Source organism: Callionymus lyra, chromosome 15, assembly GCF_982586985.1.
Source record: "Callionymus lyra chromosome 15, fCalLyr1.hap1.1, whole genome shotgun sequence".
NCBI lineage: Eukaryota > Metazoa > Chordata > Actinopteri > Syngnathiformes > Callionymidae > Callionymus > Callionymus lyra.
This window is the reverse complement of record NC_141832.1, coordinates 17,539,148-17,560,714: the sequence shown is the minus strand read 5'-3', so window position 1 is coordinate 17,560,714 and position 21,567 is coordinate 17,539,148. Positions and strand designations below refer to the sequence as shown.

Here is a 21,567-nt window from a genome sequence, read left to right as displayed (position 1 = left end):
GCTTCTTTAACACCATTTTATCTGTGTTTTCCTGTGTCTCGGATAAGGAATGACTTACACCAGAGTATAAAGATGCAACCGAAACAGCTCTCACTTCAGAGTGAAATAAGACATTCTAAAGAGGAGGTTCTGTATTAAACTCTCCTCATTATGAGTAAAATTGTTGCGATTCTGAGTCAAAAATCGATTTTTTCTTTATTTGAGTTCATAGCCTTAAGTCCGATTCTTGACCTGAGAATAATAAAGCTACATAAACTATAGCCTGACATAGTTACGCTTAATTTGTTCACCGCCTTAATCGACATTTAAAACTAAAATCATGTATTTATTCATTTGTATTCAATTTTATATATAATATTTGCACCATTTTAGCTTCTTTTTCAGCTGATTTCTTAGGAAATAGAATTGCAAACTTACGTTGTAAAGGGTCTTTACTGTCAAAGGGACACTTGGGATGCATATAAAAGCTGAGAAAAATATTTATTTCAAACTTATTAGTTTTAATATTTGTTGGAAGAGTCTGTTTGGGTGGAGTACAAGACCAAGCCCACACATTTCCCGTCACTTTAAGGGAGTTTACTAACCAGTGGAACCACATTCAAGACTGATCATGTAATCATGAAGTTAAAGAGGTTTTTTTTAGATTCTGCATCAGTCTGAACAGAGCACTAGAATGAGAAAGGGCAAAGTCACTCCGAAGAGCAAAACCCCCTCCTGCTCCATCTCTAAGGGCGTCCAGCTTGATCCCGTCGGTCTCCCCTGTGGACATGACATCTGCGAGGCTTGTCTTGAAGGCACTAGCAAGTGCAGCAAGTGTCGAAGGACCATGCCTCTGAGGCGTCCTCGACGAAACAAGATAAAGTTAGCAGAGTTGGTGGAGGACATGAAGAAGTTCGGAATCCAAACCAAGCACCCTGCTGGACCAGATGACGTGGCCTGTGACACCTGCACCGGGAAGAAGATCAAAGCCGTCAAATCCTGCCTGGTGTGTCTGGTTTCCTTCTGCGACCGTCACCTCCAGCCTCATCTGGCAGAGCCGGGCTTCAGGAGACACGACCTGGTCCAGCCGTCCAAACAGCTCCAGGAGATGGTCTGCTCTCTTCACAACGAGGTGAAGAAGATGTTCTGTCGTACCGACGGGGAGGGGGTCTGCTCTCTCTGCTTGGTGGACCAACACAAAGACCACGAAATGGTCTTGGCCGCGGCAGAGAGAAGCGAGCGACAGAATGAGGTGGATCAGAGTCTAGGAAGCATCCAGCAGAAGATCACGGAGCTGGAGGTAGCGGTGAAGCTGCTCCAGCAGGAGGTGAAAGGAATCGGCGTCTCGGCTGATGAAGCCTCGAAGGACAGTCAGGAGGTCCTCAACGGGATGATCCAGATCCTCAAGAGAAAGATGACCGACGTGGAGCAGCAGATCAGATCCCGGGAGCGAGCTGAAACCATTCGAGTCCGAGGTCTTCAGGAGCAGCTGGAGCAGCAGATCCAGGAGCTGAAGAAGAAAGAGGCTGAGCTTAAGCAGCTGTTAAACACCAACATTAACATCATCTTCCTGCAGAACTTGACTTCACTCTCGGGGGCGAGCAAGGACCTGCTCTCCCCCTTGACCGACGACCACCGCTGCTTTCAGAAAGTGGCGGCAGCCGTGTCAGCCAGCAGAGACCGACTCCACGACTTCCTCATAGACGCCTGTACAGACATCTCACTCACGCTGCCCCTCAAGACCAGATCAATGTTCCTCAGATACTCCCAAGACATCACTCTGGATCCACACACCGCACACTCCCAGATGAAGCTGTCCGAAGGAAACAGGAAAGTCACCAACATGGGGAAAGATCAGTCTCCTCCTCATCACGCGGACCGATTCAAGGATTATCTTCAGGTCCTGAGTCTGGAGACTCTGATGGGACGATGCTACTGGGAGGTGGACTGGTGCGGAGAAGTTCAAGTAGCGATCGCAAACGAGAACGTCAGCAGATCGGGAGGAGAAAGTCTTTTCGGGTCAGACGCCAATTCGTGGTCTTTGTGTTGTCGGAACACCGGTTGTTCCTTCAGACAGAACGGCGTCACAATCCAAGTATCCACCGTTCGGCCCCCGAGGGTGGGGGTCTACCTGGATCACTCGGCCGGTCTACTGTCCTTCTGGAGCGTCTCTGAAACCATGACTCTCCTCCACAGAGTCCAGACCATGTTTGCTCATCCTCTCCTCGCTGGATTCTGGGTTTGTTCCAAATCCACGTGCGAGTTCCATAAGCTCCCTGAAAGTGCTTAAAATTTTTTATTTTTTTTGTGGGTTTTCGTGTGAGTTGGATGGACTTTTAATAGTTTCTTTCATGTTAAATTAAATCAAAGGAAGAAGAAAAATGTATTGTAAATTCAGAAATGTCAATAAAAATCTATATATTTATTTTGACATGATTATTTCCTACTTTTAATATAAAAAACAAATAGAATTTTAGCCAAACTCAAACAGCTTAATAAGGACAAAGGTGTATTTAAAAAAATATTGTTGGATTAAATTATATTCCTATATTCCTATTTACCTTATTCTAGTATCACATTCTGCTTAAACACTTGACATTTGACATGCGAGTTCTTTAAACTCCCTGAAAGTGCTTAAAATTTGTCTTTTTTTGTGGGTTTTCGTGTGAGTTTGATGGACTTTTAATAGTTTCTTTCATGTTAAATCAAATCAAAGGAAGAAGAAAAATGTATTGTCAATTCAGAAATGTCAATAAAAATCGATATATTTATTTTGTCATGATTATTTCCTACTTTTAATATAAAAAACAAATAGAATTTTTGCCAAACTCAAACAGCTTAATAAGAACAAAGGTGTATTTTTAAAAAATATTTTTGGATTCAATTATATTCCTTCTATTTACCTTTTTCCAGAATCACATTCTGCTTAAAACACTTAAAACATTTGACATTTGCAAGTGTATATCAGCAAACATGATTTTTTTGCAGCAAAATAACAGCAACATTTACAAATATGCCTTAAATAAAATACTTCTATAAGATTTTATATAATTTAATTTCCTAACCAGTGCACTAAATTAGTGTATCATCTGCTAAATTGTCATCCAACATGTAAGTCCTGCTGCTTTACTAAATAATTTCATTTATTTTTTAAATTATTTACCAAATAAATCCAGGAAAAGACAAAATGACTATGTTTAAATGTCAGGGTCCCAAAAACACACCGAAAGAACAAATAAAAAGCACAAAAAAATATGTATTTAAAACAGAACTGTCAATGAATAATACAGAAAACAGATACATCTTTTCTAATAGTAATACGACTATTTGTTTTATTCATTGTTGCTTGCACTGGACAGCATTTGTTTATCATGTACATAAATTCCCAAGACGACCTCTCGCGGCTCAAGCAAATAAATAATGTAACGCTGCTGTTGAACGTTCAGGCTGCTTTGGTGAAATCATTTTAATTGCTGCTCTACAGTCGAAGTCAATTCGAGATCGCTGGTGCGACTCTGCGAAGAGGCGTCAGAAACATCCCTGCCGTCAATTAATAACCGTTTTTTACAGACTTTGATTCATGCTGAGACGCAGCAGTGGGTGTTTCTGATTAAACATTGAACGTGATTGATTGACAACTTCTATATTTCATGTCGGCTAGTTCGTGAGGATTGATTAGTGCTCGAGTGAGTAGGTGTTTGATGGGTCACTGTGTGGTTTCCAACAGCTCCAGTTTCCTGTTGTTGCCGAGATCCTTGTGAACTTTCAGTATTGAAAAATATGAGTTGTTTTACTAAACACATGGTTATTTTAAGGTACAGAGCAGGGGCCCCCAAAGTTCTTTGCACCACGGACCGGTATTATGTCTGCATTATATTCCTTGATTTTCTGGAACTCCTGTTGTATTATCAGTTTTATCTTGCCCTTTAAGTATATACTTTATTGAGTATTGTTTTGATTGTTTAAGCGCTTTGTGACCCTGGTCTGGAAAAGCGCTATACAAATAAAAATTACTTACTTACTTATATTCACGGACCGACAAAAAAAATGTCGTATGGAAACGAAACCAAGTGTCTTAATGTGTTTAACTTCAGAGAAAATACCATATTTTTGTCAAAACAAAACACATTCCAGTCAGTAATAATCAACGTCAGGGTTTAAGATAAGATAAGAAACGGAGATTATTGATGTCGACAACACAAGTATAATTGGAATTTGTTTGGTGAAGGAGGATATGGACCGGTACCGGTCCCTGTAGAGTTCTTTCTTTTTTGCAAATAGACTCAAAATTGTTTCATCAATGCTCTCTAAACTCTAAATTGGATAGTACGTCATTGTAAAAAATTCTACGGTCCACAATCTTATCATCTTTTGATTCGTAAAACCCTTAAAATGAAGCAGTGTCTTGTCCTAAACCTGGGGTTCCAGCTCCTGATTGGTGTGGCTCTAAGATGACTCGAATGTTTAGAATCTGAAAGTATTATCTCTTACAGTTCTTATCCTTCCATCTCTTAGGGTCTCGGTCGGCCAGAGGGCAGAACGAACAAACCCTTCCTCTCTCCAGCACTCCATCCGCCAGGGCCAAATGGGCAGGAATTGTCTCTCCCTGGGTCTGCCACGAGGTCTCCCCCCATCAAGACACGACCAGAACATATCCAGACGAAGGCATCGGGAGGGAATTCCCGAATTTCCCGAGACTCGCTGTGAGCTGAACTCAATCTCCATGGCAGGTACTGTAACAACCATAGCCATTAGCACCGCCGATGGCTCTTTTAGTACTTTTAATTAACGAGAATATTGGTTCGTTTGGTGTTGTCGTAGAAGTGGTACTTTAGGCATCAGATTTAAGAACGCTATAAATACAATACCTGTGATGTAAAACCACCGCTAGTAAAAGAGTCTAATAAAAACAAGTCATTAGGATTGATGAGATGATAAAACAAACGTGTGAGTAATCTGAGTAAAAGAGGAACACGTCCTAAAACACACACACACACACTATAATTTGTATCTCATCATTAAGTGCAGGCCTAGCTCGATCTGCATTAGTTTCCATGACGACGTCAGAGACCAAATAAGCATCGTGTACAAAGACCTCGGCTGACCCGTGGAAAGTTGTGTGCGACACAAAAAGCCTGCTGTCCTCTTCCCACTGCCAGGTTGATCAGTCAGTGACTCTCCTTCATCCTCTTCTCCTTCATCCTCTTCTCCTTCATCCTTCATCCTCTTCCTCTCAAAGCAGCAGGGCTGATGAAATGCCCGTCGGCTTTTAGAAAGAGATTTCCTTTGTTGTGGAACAGGTTCAAAACACAGAGAGTCATTGTCTTCAGAAAAATAACTTGAAGTAAAACATTTTGATAAAGCAACATTTTTGCTTTAATGCTTCGAATAGTAGGTTTTTTTGAGAGAGCAAAACATTTTTCATAAAGTTTAAATTTGTGTTTTTGTAATGATGAATACTGTTATTGGTTACATGGTGTTACGTCCTGAGGAGGTGCGGAATTTTTGGTGAACATCAGGGCTACTCAACTCAAAGCTTCCCATTCACCTGTAAACAAAAATTAACCATAATCAAAAGGCCAAACTAAACTTCACTTTGCGTCCCTTTTTTCGGCAAAGGCGGCGTTTTACGGTAAGTTGAGAGGCTCCAGTTTTACGGGGCTATTTTTGTCTCATAATTATTTGTTGTGTTTTGTGATATCCACAAATGTAAATTAAGTGTTTTTAACTCGTAATTGGGTATTTACAGATACATTTTTATTTGTAAATTAATCATTTCAATATACAAAACAAAACATACTTATTTGGAAAAATTAAAATGACGTGCGTGAAATTACAGATCAGCGATTACACACATTTGCCACTTCTTTAAGTCTGGCGTTTTTTTAGGAAAATTGTAGCGCAAAATCTCCTTGAGATTCACATAACAGCCACTAGAAGGCAGCGTTGTAATCAACATTGACTCTGAACATCAAGCAGCATCAATCCTCTGTTAGTACAAAATATTAACCTTGTTCTCAATTGGATAAACTAGACCTGTTTGGTCAATATGCAATGATTAAAAATTGAGCTTTGACAGATTTTGGTGGCTGGTTCGTAAATTCCAAGGAGATTTGCAAATCTCAGCTTTTGCGGATTTTGCGCTACAATTGTCTCAAAATACGCAATACTTGTAAGTGGCGACACATGTAAATAAAATTTCACACACAGAATTTTAAGTTTTACAAATTTTATTTTTTTGTTTTACAAATTAAAATACAAATTTACAGTAACAAATGTATCTGTAATCACCAAAATACAAGCTACAAATATTAATTTTCATTCGTGGATATTACAACACACGCGCAACCATTGACTATTTTCCAGTCACCCTCTGTACAAATAATTATGAGACAAAAATAGCCCCATACAGTTTAAATACAATGTACAATGTGCACTCTTTTGTCCGAATGTCAACAACATAAGTACAATCTAAGGAGTAACCTTTCTGTTGCTACTTCAAAACATAAGTGCTAAATGATTCATAAAATTGTGTTCTTTTGAAAATCCGTCTCTCAGGAAGCTTTTATTGAACAGCGCTGGTATACGTAGTTTATCAGAGGTCATCGGAGATGATGGTACTTCTTTTATTCTGAAGTCTGCAACAAAGAGGCAGTTATGTTTGTGGAGAGAATGATTCGATGGATCAGGAGAGGTTCGTTTACTGAGAAAACTGCACAATCTGGATGGAGTTTTAATCCCCTGACTGAAGTCATTGTCAGTATTTATTTTTCAAACTCAATCCCATGCTGGCCAAACAAAATGGAGCTATTATTCTGATTTGGTCTTTTCATTCTTTGATGCTCAATTTCACCTACCGGTAACTATTTTTGTGTTTATTGTTCTTCACCAATTTTACTGGTGTTGTTGACATCCATAATCTCTGTTCATTTTCTTATCTTAACCACCGACATCTTTAAAGATCAAAATATCAACATGAATATTACAGTAACTCCACCGAAGCATACGCTCAGACTCTAGTGGTTTATTAGCACCTGCTTTACGAACAGCTTGATCTCCAAGTTCACAGGAAACACTTTGAAGGATAATAAAGGAAAATAAATGTATTAATATCACACAAACAGCCACATTCACGGCATGTGAAATGAATGATACAAATTATAAATAAAACGAATACAATGTCCGTTTCATGCAACTTGAGGGTTGTTAACTGCCGTAAGTCACCTTCTTCTTCTTCTTTTTCTTCTTTAATTTACTTAAACTTTTGTAAACATTAAACTTCTATGTTTTATTTTACTTGCTCTTTAAGCCGTGGCTCATGTTCTTGTTCTTGTAACAATATACGACTGAATCCTTCGTGACTCCACAGAATCTTAAGAATGGACAAACAAAAAATGTAAATTAAAAACCTAAACTGTACATATTTAACATAATATCATCAATTATTGAAATAAAAAAATAAAAAATGCAAAAATATTCATAACCACAATTTGTTTTTTTCCAATAGCCAGCAATTTTTCATCAACAATAAAAAATAATACATAAAAAATAAAATAAGAAGAAGAACATAAAGAGAAAGAACAAGATGACACAATCTAAGTCTAAAGATAAAGATAAAGAACATGGGTCAAAGAAAAACAACAAAGACAAAGGATACAAAGACTAACATAGAACAGAAGTCTCCCCGTAAGGTAAAACTTTATTGATCCCTCAGGAGGTCTCCTTCGGGAAATTGTTTAAATATATATATATAATATATACATATATTACATATAATATATATATAATATATACGTATATCAAGTATTTTCATTTTATGTAATAATATGTAACAATAACAGAAGTCAAGTAAGCAATACAATCCCTCATCATTTCGACAGAAAGTTTTTACAGGAAATAAGAAATTCATATATTTAATTTCATCCAAAGGTAGTTTCGTAGGGGAAACGTGGATCTGGAGTGGATTGTGGGAGTTTTGGGATTATTTTTTAAGTAAGTAATTAAGTACATTTCAGCAGAACCTAAGTAAGTAAGTAATATTTGTAGAGTGCTTTTCTAGACCAGGGTAACAAAGCACTTAAACAATCAAAACAATACTCAATAAAATATATTCTTAAAAGGTCAAGATGACACTGAGAATAACACAGGAGTCTCAGGAGATCAGGGAAAAGTCTGCACAAATAAAATTGTCTTAAGATGTTTCTTGAAGGAGTCAGTAGATCATCAAACACAGAGGGAGATGAAGATCGTTCAAAAGCTTAGGAGCAACAGTCTGGAAGGATTTCTCTCCTCTGGTCCAGGAACCATCAGCAGATTCTGATCCACAGACCTCAGAGCCCGAGCTGGGGTGTAAGGCTGGATCAAATCACTTCATGTAAGGTCTGACCATGAATAGATCTGAAAGTAAGAACCAGAATTTTAAAATTGATCCTGAAAGAAACTGGCAGCCAGTGAAGAGACTTAAGGATTGGAGAAATGTGAGTTCTTCTACTAGAGCAGGTCAGAATTCTCGCTGCAGGGTTTTATAACCCTCAAGGTTAGTGGATTCAATATGAAGTGTACCTCGGAAGAGAAAAAACTTTTTTCTTCCGCTTTAATTTTAAAGGATATATTATTGATTATCTTCCATTAAAATGGAGGCAAAACGTTTTGTTTTCTGAAGTTTAATTGACTTTAATGGTGTCAAAAAAGAACATTTTGACTTGAGGCCATTCACAGTGTTTAAAGCAGATTGTATTGTCAGGTTTCTTTCATTGTAAACATTTAATAATAATTATAATTTTAAAGAAAAAAAGACAGGCGAGCGATACTCCTCCTGTCTTACACTGCAGTAACCCCCCCTTGAGGTGCAGCATTAAAGAAAATTTTGTTCTTCCTCAATCTATTATCACGACTATAAAAAAAAAAAAAACTAAAAATGAAAGATCTATTTTCTATCTATCTATAATGTGGCTGAAAAACAGCATGTCTTTTTTCACTGCTGCGATCAAATCCAGAGAACTCTGCTGGGGTTATTTTACACGCTGGTTTACACCTACATAATTATTTTTAATTTGACTGTCAGGTGTTACAAGGAATAATCTCGCTTTCAGTCTGTCAATGTCAAAATTATTGTAATAATTAAATCCATTTTTTATGCAACTGTGGAGATAGCTGAAGTCAAATCTTTGTCCGTTTAACATGAATATATCGACCAAATTTGTATCCGTTTTTATCTTTAATTCAAAACGATGCTGCATATTTAATCACTGGATCATCTGATGCTTCATCTTATAGTCTTTTTTAAAAGGGCTGAAAACGTTCAGATCTGGTTCTAAGAACGTGTTTTAACTGCTGTTAGAGCTGTTCCTGTCCAATATAAAGTGGTAGTAAAACTCTCTCTGAGTTTCTTCTGGTAAAAATGAGGAGTACGTTTGGACAGACTGGTAAATATTTACTGATGTCTGCCGGAAGAATCCTAGACGTCTGTGGTCGACGATCAGGAGGAGTTTGTTTGCTTCTTTTCATGCTGCAGCTGAGATACAGCGATGATTCCTTGAAAAAAAAAAACGTTGTTTATCCTGAACCGTCAGTTTCAAAACACCTGAGAAAATACTGAGGGTGGCTGCCAGATATTTTTGAACAAATAGAAACCAATGGTATTTTAAAAGGAAGGACAAGTATCTGTTTTCTTTTCATTATCAGAAACAAAAGTAGACTTATTTTTATTTTATTGGAAGATTTAAAGCTTTAATAGAGATCTTAAGCTACATATTAAACTTGAAATAACTTTTACAATTTCTAATGCTTTAACAATTTCCTGCTAGGGTCACAGTGATTTCACTCCCTTTAAATTGCTTCAATATTAACGTCCTGTCAGGCAATTTCCCTGTGTTAGGGAAGACCTGAGGACGGTTAATCTTCTCCAGCCCGGAGAGAGGAAATCATCTGGCAAAGGTCGAGATGATCTCCGTGGGAGAGGTTAGCATCAGGTGTGTCAAGAACTTAACTGGAAGTAGGTCGACCTAAACCACAGGCTTGCAATCAAGCCCTCCAAAAAAAAAAATGCACGACTGTGCACTTTTTGTGAAAACTGAAAGGTCTCCATGAGTTAGCATATTATTATATTTGCTTACAAAAAAAGTCTATGTTGGTCGGTTTTCCTCTATTTCTCTTCTTAGCATTTTACTCTCAGTTATTCAGGTATGATGGAAATGTAGCAAACCGCCGTCTCTGATCAAGTGTCAAAAAGCAGTTTGATGGTGAATATGTAGACCCGAGACCGACGTAGTTTATGTGTAAAACGGTTAAAACTGAGTCCGTTTCCGTTGCTCCAACACGTCGTCACGTCCGGGTCTTATACTTTGCTTTATGGAGAGAAAAGGTCAATGCAGAGTGTAGCGGGTCGTTTATTCGCCGCTTCAAGACAAAAAATATAAAAGCTTTTACGATCAATCGGACGTGCTCTTTGCCGGCAGCTCTACAGGTCGATAGCTCCGGGAAAGACTGTCCGGAAGGATAGAAACATCGCTATATTGAAGGCAAATTTCCCCTATCGCCCTATTGGTTCCTTCAAACTCCCTGTGTCACGATCTCCTGTGGTGAGTTCTTCCTACTTTGTTTCCTTTTCTAATCATTCAAATGTTCTTCAGTGGGATTTTCTTTCTCCTAGCCCCCCCCCCCCTCACAGATGTGTCCCTTTTTCTTTCTTTTGATCCACGACCCAAGGTGTGAAAAGGGCAGACAAACGCATTTAAATAACCGTTGTCATGAATCTACGTCTGTTCCAAGCTTGCCTTGAAGACAGTGTAAATCAGTCTGAGTGAAATGTTGATTGTGTATTGTTTAAGCTCTTAGATCAGGGATTAAAGTTTTCCGTCAGGGTGACGGAATTCCGTCAAATTAAAATTATGAGACGGAAAAAAAAATCTAAAAATTCTAAAATAAGAATCCCTGATTTCGGCGCGTCCTATGCATTCGTTTGCAGTGTGATTCCAAGTGCCTGGTCTCTGTGCGTTTCTGGCGCCCTCTATCTGCTGGCTGAACAAACCGATGTAGCTCCTTTCCCATTGACCTTCAGCAACCAATCAGAAACAGAGTCTGCCCCTGTGAGAACGGTGTGCTGAACGTCAAGTGTTTGTTTACAGCAGCAGTGACGCTAACTCATGTGTGGTAGTCCTAACTCAAAAGCAATAGCCGTGTGGATAGACCTGATATGGATATGGATATGGTTGGGCCATGGATAAAGATCAGTTTATCAGGTAAGTTAAAAAATGTTCTGCTTTTCATGTTGGCATTTTGTCGTTCTGCTGTAAGCTAGCCTAGGCTAGCGGCAGTATAACCAGTTGAATGTATAACCTTCAGTGTAGCAGTAGACATTTCGCTATATTCTACTTTATGGTTTACGGTAGGTTATTGCGGGGCGCGTTTCTCTTTTTGATTTGTTGTTTGGATTCAGCACGCTTAGTTCGTAAAACCTTCCCAGGTAACTTGACTGAGCCTAATGACAGCATGGAGTCGTTGTTTGCTGAAGAGGGTACTGACACTGGTCAAATTGACGGGAAGATTAAAAACAAATGGAGATGGGCTTGGTTAGACGAAGCGGGGGATGATGGAAAGCTGTTTCGCACATGGTGCAAAAAGATGACATTGTCAGGTGTGTGTATGTGCGTGATTTGTCATAAAAAAAATCCTGTATGGCGGCAATGGCAAGAAAGTGTTAGCACGCCATGCTGCAGATGCTAAACACAAGGCTGCTGTTCGAGCACTGCAACATACCTCCTCTCTGCCTGGTGCCGTTACAGTAACAACCGAGGCCCCTATTTCCATGGCTGATCGTGTGTGCAACCAAAAAGTGCGCATATGTGCTTTCATAGCTGAACACGATCTTTCGTTTACTCTAGCCCAGCCCCTAGTAAAACTAGTTACTGCCATGGCCGAGGATCGAAGTGCTCTGTCTAGATTGTCGATGTCAAATGCACACGCGTCGTACCTGTCTACACATGGCATTGGTGCCCAGTTCAAAACTGAGTTGTCATCCAAGCTACAGGGTCATATGTTAAACATATGACCCTGATGCTGATGCTCCTGCTGCCTCCAAGGCCCCTGCTGCCTCCTCCAGGGCCCCTGGGCCTTCCACTGCCTCCACTTCCAATAGAAAGTCAAGCCAAAAAAAACGAGGGTCAGGTGTAGCCATGCTTGAGACATTTGGCTTCGTGGCTAAAAAGAAAAAGTGACTTAAGTTTTGCCATGTTTGCAGCTGGGGTTCAAACAAAATGTTTACTGTATTCTGTTTTTGTGAGGTTTAAATAAAATGTGCACTGGAATCCTATTTGGACAATTATTTCTTAAATAAGCTAGGTAAAACCTTTCTTGAAATGATTGAAACCTAAATGATTTGACCATATTCTTAAGGGCCTTTTTGAGACCAATTTAAACTAGTAGGATAAAACTATGATGATTGTTGATGATTGTCATTCTGTTTTATAGGTGTGTGCAGGTGCCTATGTGGCAGCCGCTTCAGTCGGAAAAGCACTTTGCATGTAGTGGGCTACTGTTAAATCACTATATAATGCATACCATGTGGGTTGGGCTTGCCAATTTTTTTTCAGTCAAATCATTTTTTTTCACTTTAATCCCTGCTCTTAGATGAAGCTAGTAATTTATACTTTATATTTTGATGATCTTTTTAGCATTAATTATTTTAATTAAGTATGGCGTATACGTATAATGTATAATAATTTTTAATCTAACATGTGCCGGGACTTTTGTGTTTTATAGCCAGGTAACGTGGGTAATTTGGAGAGGTCGCCCTGTTCAGCCAGACTCGGGTTAAGTGACACAGTTTGGGGGACATGAGTTATAATTTATTGAATGTAATCACAACTAATATGAACTTGAGTCAAGTCAAACACGCCACTTATGATACGAAATCAGGAAAAAAAAATGTATTGGCAATATGATCAAAATTGGCAATGTGGAAAAAAGTGTACCCCTGAACCACGGCAGGGAAATAAGTTGTTGGGCCAAAGCTAGGTTGTTTTTTTTTAAACCTGGTCGAAAATGTGTTTTTTAATGCTTTAAAAGGGTTTGTTAGTTTTTTTGCTGTGTAAACTTTGGTATTTCTGCAGCCAGCCTTGAGAGACACTCAAAGAACTGCAGCTTTTTAAACTTCAGCATTGAGTTCACTTTTTAAAATCAGATGTTGCCCTTGGTGAACACTGGCCAAAAAGTTTGCGCTGGAATAGCAACACTTTTTTGGAAGTATGAAGAAAACTAAATTGTGTGGAAAATCTTGAGCTTTTAAGCAAATTTCTCAGTTTATTTAGGTATTCTGGTTGATCCAGGGGGCGCTGGATTTGTCCGCCGCTGCAGACAATCGAGCTTTGTTGCTTTTTACAATTTGTCATAACACTATTTATTCTACCATATTTTCTGCACTATAAGGTGCACTTAAAAGCCTTTCAATTTCTAAAAAAAACCACAGTGTGCCTTTCGGAGCGCCTTATATATGAACATTACTTGGTGGGTGACTTGTTTACAAACACTTTCATGACTCTGCGCCGACTGAGCCGACACGCCGTAGGCGGAATTACGTCATCACGGGGTGGAATTTACAACGCACGTCACATCATGGCGGAAGTCTATGGAGTAAGATTACTGCCACCGTTTTGATCGAGTGTGTCTTGGTTGTTGTACACTCAAAACATTTTTTTTTGCGCAAAATAACTCTGCTGCGATGCGTCATACACGTGCGTTCAACATGTCATACACGCGCTCTAGCTGTCATAAACGCGCTCAACTTGTCTGCTGGTCACTCAGCATTTGTCTGCTCACAACACCAGTCTCACGTGCTGCTGCTTGAAGCCTTTTAAACATCATTTGAACATCGTTACCATTTTAGTGAACGGAGTTGTCAGAACGCTTAATAAAGTTTGACTTTATCTGACTGTTTTGTTGACATTCCCTTTAGCAAAGCTTTATACAGTGGATGTATAACGCAACCCCAGTCAAACGTTTGACTGTATCTTTTATTCTATGCGGCTTATAATCCGGTGCGCCCTATTTATGAAAACAGTTCTAAAATAGGCCATTCATTGAAGGTGCGCCTTATAATCTGGTGCGCCTAATAGTGCGAAAAATACGGTATGTAAAGTAAAAATAAAGTAAAAAATGTAAAAAATTGTGTCAAGCAGAATTTGTATTTCCAACCTCTTAATCAAGACTATTTTAGGTTTTGTTATTTTTAGTTTGTTAGGTGGCTGTTTTAAGTGGGAAAGTAATGACACAGTTTTACAGGTAAAAAAAATTTCAAATGTCAAATGTCAAAATGTTTTATTTATCACAACTAGTATTCGTCCGGTCTGTGCTTGATGGATCTACTGACTCCTTTAAGAAACATCTTAAGACGTTTATATTTGTTCAGGCTTTTCCTTGATTTTCTGGAACTCCTGTTGTGTTATCAGTTTTATCTTGACCTTTAAAGTATATACTTTATTGAATATTGTTTTGATTGTTTAAGCGCTTTGTGACCCTGGTCTGGAAAAGTGCTATACAAATAAAAATTACTTACTTACTTATTACTTACTAAGAGTTTCTTTACTTATGCTAATACTTTCTAACCTCGCTCTGCACTTTCAAAAAGTACATTTGCAGGTATTTTTATAATCTCACGTTTGGCACTTTAATTGTCATTCATTCATCAGTTTTATTCAATATAACATTTTCTTCATCTCAGTACATATTATTTTTATCCATTTTAATCCATTTTTCATCGTCAAATTTGTTTTAAGCAAACACACAGTCATCAGAGAGAAAAACACAAATCACTTAAATTGGCTGCCAGATTGATGTGACTCAATATTATTATTATTATTATTATTATATCCCGGAGCAGACCGAGCTCTCCGAGCAAATAAGAAAAGGAGCCGAGAAAGAGAACATCTGTTCATTCAAACAAAGACACAAATACACCGAGAAAGAAACGGATGCCATGTTTTCGCTGACCTCTCCGGAATCATATGGGTGGTCATGTTCGCATTGAAATCAGTTTGATTACCATATTCATGGGGAAACAGGCGGGCAGAGAATGCCTGACTTATATAATGCCAAACACACACAGTGGAATTGCCTCCAACCCGAGTAATTGCTCATCAATATGTCTCCTCCCCGCGAGTAAAGGGCCCGAGGCGAGAGGTGACGGAGCTCCTCCTCCACACCTACGGCATATTAATTGCTTCGTCTGCTTCTCTGTGGTCGAAAAGCTGTGAGAGATCATTAGAGCTTCCTATTGTGATGTGATAGATTGTTACTTTAAGAACCCGCTATTGGTCATTAGCTAAAAAAAACCTCCTGTACTGTAGCTTGTCATTGACATTGATTGATTACTGTGACGCAAGCTAGCATCTGTCAATTTGAGCCGTTCTCACACCACACTCGACATTTCTCACACTTATATTTCCCTTTGAATAGTATAAAAAAAAACTTTGGTCATTTTTGAGTTTTAAAGCGTTTTTATTTGTTCATGCTTTTCCTTGATTTTCTGGAACTCCTGTTGTGTTATCAGTTTTATCTTGATCTTTAAAAATATATACTTTCAGAAGCAACAAAAGGCGGGTCTACGTACACATATAGAGACAACGTTACATAAGTTATCCGTACTTTCTCCATTCATGGTCATGCTCTGTGTCGATTAAAATCCACATTTTTTAGTTCATCTATTTTTGCCATATTTATTGATTGTTCAAAAACTCGTTTAGATTTGGATTGTCACCTAGTTAATAGGTTTCAGATCATTTAAAATGACAAGTTCAAGATGGGAAACAACAGCATTTGAATGTAGAATTTCAGAGAAATTGATAATCCCCCAAAATATTATATTATATATATATATTATTATATTGTTTTGATTATATATTATATATACTATTCAATATGGACTTTTAGAGAGTTTAAAACCGTACAATTTTATAACTCACCAGTGTTGTGAGTCAGGAACATTAGAGGTATCTCAAAAATTCAGGGCTGTTAAAAGAGGAGATCAATAAGCATTTTTAATCACAGCCAAACATAAACAGTACAAAATAAGGACTTGTGTCTGTGATGTCACCCGTCTGTTAATTCCACGGCGGTAAAGCCAATAAATGGTCATGGCCATCTTGGAAATTCAGTGACGTCAAGTCGACCTGAGATTTACTAATAACAGGTAATATGATCAAAAGTGAAATATTGAAATTACTTTTTTATCCTGGCGGTAAATATGTTTTTTTTAAAGTCGTAAAAGGTTTTTTTTGTTGGTGCGTGAATGACCATTTCTCAAATATCAGAAGAAAAAGTGGAATATATTATTCCACTAGCATTTACTTTGCCTGGTACCGATTAGGAAAGTGCACTAATGCTTTGCTTGGAAAGATTAAATAAAAGGTAAAAGTAGACGGATCGAAAATAACTACAGATTCTTCCTTTCAGCCTGAGGGTCAAACCAGAATAAGTATTGATGAATGTCAATATGAGTAAGTAAGTAAGTCATTTTTATTTGTATAGCGCTTTTCCAGACCAGGGTCACAAAGCGCTTAAACAATCAAAACAATATTCAATAAAGTATATACTTTAAAGATTAAGATAAAACTGAGAACACAACAGGAGTTCCACAAAATATACAAGTTTGCATGATGATCATTCTTTGAAAGAGGTACATGGTCTTAATGTTTAATGTTGCACATACAGTATGTACCTAAGCGAACCTACCACTAATAATGGCAATAAAAATTATTCTTATTCTAACGTTGCTCAAAATAAAAAAGGCAACAGATCTTTATCAGGTTTATTTTGTAATAAAGGTTAGGTACCAGCTTAGCTTAGCATTTCAATCCGTTGGTAGCGTTTCAATTACAAAAATACGATAATTGTGATATTGTTGACCCTTAAAGACATTTAGTTTAATTACGTGTAATTTAGACAGTTTTTTTTTTCTACTGCAGTCTACAAACAGATCATTAACCCATCACGGCTGTCCAGAATAAGAACAAACCAACGTTTTTAAGTCAAGTTAAGGATGCGATTTCAGTCTCTGAAGATTTTCCAAACAACTGGGAGCTCATTAAACCAGGCTGGCAGAAAAGACGGCTCTTAGGAGGAACAGCAGTATTTCAAAAATGATGAAATCTACTCTAGTAATTACTCCATTTATACTTGATTTCACCTTTTCTGACCTCTTAAAGATTCATTGTATTTTCCAAGAAGGAGAGAATAAATAAATACGGAATTTGCCAGAGAAGAAAAAAGGTGAAATGGAGGCAGCTCAGACTTTCTTTAGATTGCTGCTTCGTCATTCTTTTTTGTCCTGATTTTCTACTGCAGGATTTTGAGTCATCGGCTGATTTTGTGTTTTTTGACTCCAGTAATGCGAATATATAGCAGCGAAAATGCTTCAGGCAGGGAAGACAAATAAGGAGCAGATTTTATAATGATACAACCAGAACAAGCCAAAGGTATTCACGATTTAAAATGATGGATCATAACTATCATAAATTCGACACTTTTATTTGTGCAGGTTTTTCCTTGATTCTCTGAGACTCCTGTGTTTGTCTCAGTGGTGTCTTGATCTTTTAAGTATTTATTTTATTGAATATTGTTTTGATTGTTTATGTGCCTTTGTGACCCTGATCTAGAAAAGAACTCTACAAATGACTTACTTACTTACTTATTATGTTATAGTTTGTTTTTTAACTTCATATTTTGGACATTTATGTTAGGACCTTTTCCTTTAAACATTCTATTTTAAATTACATTTAACTAGTGTTCTCAAGACCCACTATCTATGTTTTTTGTCTCAGTGGTCTATGGTCTCTGACTTATCTTGGTCTTGATGATCTAAGGCTGGTAGTCTTGCTCTGATGGTCTTGTCCTGGTCTTGGTTATGATGGTCTATGGTCTTAGTCTTGATTGGCATGTGATCGTGGTCTTGGGTGCTCTCCGTCTTACCCAGTCTTGGGTCTCAATAGTGAAGACAAACCGATTCATTTGAAGTCTGTCCAAGTCTGTCCACTCAACCTTTTCACACCAAGCCATCAGTTTCTGGATTTCCAGCATATCTCGCTTTTACTAAGCAGTTTTCTATTATATTTTTTATTCAATATTTTTTGGTTTTATTTCATTCCATTTTCTCATTTTGTCCGTCTACAGTAGTGATCTTTTTGCTGAGCATGAATCCAAGTCAGTTTAGAGTGGCGTGAGGATGATTCAAATATCCAAATTTACCACTTTTTTTTAATTTTCTGTCCTCATAGTAGAAGTATTTCAGTTGCCTGGTCCATGTCAAATGTAGTTTTTTATGCCAGTGTTTCCAAAGGATTTTTTAGGTTTCATATTTCTCCAGGTGTTTCAAACCAACCACACACTTTGAAAACATACTGTAACAACAATTTCAATGGCAGGATTAGGAATCTCTCTGTACATACCATAAGACAACAATACAATAATTAGCATTATATATTTTTTTAAATGAGTAACGATGGACATTAAATCAGACAAACATGAATGAAGTCAGCAGAATTCTCCTGTTAAAATGTTTCCGCTAACCTTTACTTTTAGCAGAAATCTGAGTTTCCTCTGCAGGTGAGCCTGCATCTAAAGATCTCGAGTGTTCACTCAAAAGAATGGGCTTTTTAAAAAAGGTTTAACAATTCAATTAAATTCTTAAAGACAGGAAGTCTGTACAGGTAATAATGGTTTCATGTGCCGCCGTTTGTTAGGACCAGTGTGGAGACGTTGTTGCTGAAACAGCAGCAGGCTATAGAGTTGTATTGCCAGTGTTTTATAGAATACGCTTTACAAAGCAATAGTAGGTACCGTGAAAATAACAGGAATAGAGAGACTTGAGAAACCACTTCTCATTTTACCCGGATTGAAAAAAAAAAGCTGCTTCTCAGCTACAGATTTGTTTCGCCTTCGAAAACCATAATGGGAACAAGTGTTTGTGGCTCACTGCCTCCTTCGACAAACTGCCACGAGATGCAAGTGAGGCATACAAAACGTCTCTCTGTTTTTTGGTTCCGAACAATCAATGGTCCGGTCCCGTTTCAATTACTCCGGCGACACCCAACCTTTGTATTCATCACCTGCTTTCAGATTGTGTCATTTAATGTAGCCTCTAGCGCGCTCTTCAATAATTCAACAGTCCTTCGCGGTCCTGTGTGGCCCACTCTGTAAACAGCCACTCCGTGTGTCCCGGTTGAATATTAATCCTATGTTGTTCCTGTGCTCCTGTTGAAATCCATCTTGGGTTGCTATAGAAACCGTTCATGGAATCAACAGCTAGAGGTTCATGTGAATGTCAGATCACCTGAAATGCCGGAATCCATTCCTCCGTTCTCCGGGGATTTCTTCAGGGAACTGAGACTCATGTTTCCATTTTTTGCACCTTATTTGAACTATTTACTTAGATTTACTGTCACCAGTCACTTTTAAGCCGCTGCTCTGTGGTCCTGCTTTTGAACTGAGGATGAAAAAAGAGAGGATGTGTAAAGTGTCCGGGCGTCTGACGGCTGTTTCTACCATCAAACCATAGAGGTTTGATCGTAGAAATGTGTCAGTTTCTGTGAGAAAACACGCTCATGCTCGCAGAATTGGTCAGATTTCAGCAATATTCCAGCCAGGCTTTTTCGTATGAATGAAAAAGAAAAAAAAGAGATTTGACTTTTTAGAACAAATTCAGCCCACACACCCCTGCAGGCTTTCATAAAAGTACAATTTGTTGCTGACTTTGATAGACTTTGACCCTCCCCAGTCCAGAATACATTTCCAAGTACTTTAGATTCACCAAATTCAATCCTTAAAGTTATAGTTCACCCAAAATTCAAACTTTCTACTCTCCCCCATGTGGACTAAGGGTTGGGATTATTTTCAGGGTAATTTCTTCCTTTTTAGAGTTATAGACAAAAATATTTGTTCATTTCAAAGAAGCAACTGAGCGCCCTTGGACGAACATGCTCCAAAAAGATACATATAAACATCCAAATACCTCCATTCTGCTCGTCTGTAACGTCCATCTTGTATGGAAGCCTCAGCGAGAAGATTGTACCGGAAAAAATTTAACAAGTCTATATTTTAGGGTCATTTGCGGCAGACTTTTAAAACAGTAACAAGCCATATAAAGCAGAAGTACGCCGGGTAATATCGTTATCATTATAGTATCTGGAAGAGGTCGCGATATTTCTCAAGAGTACTTTCTGACTGCTTCCGGTTTATAGCGCAGTTATTCTTTCAACCTGTCACAAATAAGCTTGAAAGATGCTTTTATTTTAAAGTTTTTCCGGAACAATTCTTCTCATCGAGGCTTCAATACAAGATGGACGTTACAGATCAGCAGTACGGAGGTATTTCGGACGTTTTTAAGCATCTTTTTGGAGGAAGTTCGTCCCTGGGCGCTCAGTGGCAACCCTAAGTCGACATGAGGGTGAGCATTTTTGGTAAACTGACCCTTTATTAGGAATTTTGAGAAAAGTATTTTACATTATGATCCGTTTTCCTGGTTACTTTTTATTTTACATTTTCCCCAGAGTCACTGAGAATGATCCACAACAACTTGGTTTTGTGGCAAAGTAACACAAATGTAGAACCTTCACTAGTATAACACAACTGACTCTGTACTTATTCATGTTTCTTATAGTAATTTCACTGTGGATAACAACCTGTTAACTTACGCAAGCATTATCTCACGGCTGTGTCGTGTCTCATGGAGCTTTTTGTGTTAAAAAAAAACAAAGCACTAGAACACAACCCTCCTAACCTGATAGCTGTAAATATCGTGAAAGGCTCAAACAAATCCTGTCGGGTTAGTCAGTCCCTTCTTTTATGGCGTCATTAAATAGCACTAAAGTCAATTATTGTCTTTATTGGATCGTATTAACAGTCGAGAGAAGGTCAGGGAGCTAAATCAACACTTCTATTGAGTGTATTAAAGAGACAAAAGTGCTTCAGATGTATGTCTAAATGTTTTCCAGAGACCCTGGATCGACTCTCACCTTTGTCACTCGCGCATGAATGTTTCAATTTACTCACTTCCGGCACAATAAACACAGAACCACTTAACGGCAGAGTCTTTGTCTCGCTTTAGATAATCGACCTTCGTGGATTAAAGATATCCGGTGGATGTCGTTGGAATCTAATGTGAAAGAATAAAAACCATTCGGCTGATGGGACCCGATTATCACAGTAGCTTCTTACAAAAGGTCAGAATCATATGATGGAGGTCGTTGATTTAATTTCAGCTCTAAAGCCGCCTTCGCTTCTCTGAATTTCAATTGTCTATCGGGCAGCTCAGTTCTACTTCTCTGAAACTGTAAAAAGGCTTAAAAAGTTACTTTCTTAATCTAAAATCTATTGTCATTAAAAAACAGTTTTTGTCAAGATCTGGATGAATCATGGTTTATAATTCTTCACGAGCTCCATCTGTCCTTGAGCTAAGCTGCCTTTTCCCGACTTTAGCAAGCGAAGAGTGCCGCTTTATTTTAGACAACTTGTGAGTTCAGAAAGCGTTTCTAAACAAGCAGGATATAAAGGGAGGCAGATGGACAACGAGGGGAATTAGCAGAGCAAGCTGTCATGATA

General features: G+C 38.2%; 1 protein-coding gene across 1 annotated transcript; it reads left to right on the top strand.

Moving 5' to 3' along the window:
- The first annotated feature begins 673 nt into the window (after positions 1-673).
- On the top strand, positions 674-2,420 carry LOC148065162 (tripartite motif-containing protein 16-like). Its single transcript, XM_087808373.1, has one exon. The coding sequence runs from the start codon at positions 674-676 to the stop codon at positions 2,267-2,269; it is 1,596 nt and encodes a 531-aa protein (XP_087664499.1). The 3' UTR covers positions 2,270-2,420.
- Positions 2,421-21,567: the final 19,147 nt, after the last annotated feature.

Bases quoted from the DNA above. Each gene is read 5' to 3' on its own strand.
- LOC148065162 (XM_087808373.1), top strand. From the start codon at position 674: ATGAGAAAGGGCAAAGTCACTCCGAAGAGCAAAACCCCCTCCTGCTCC.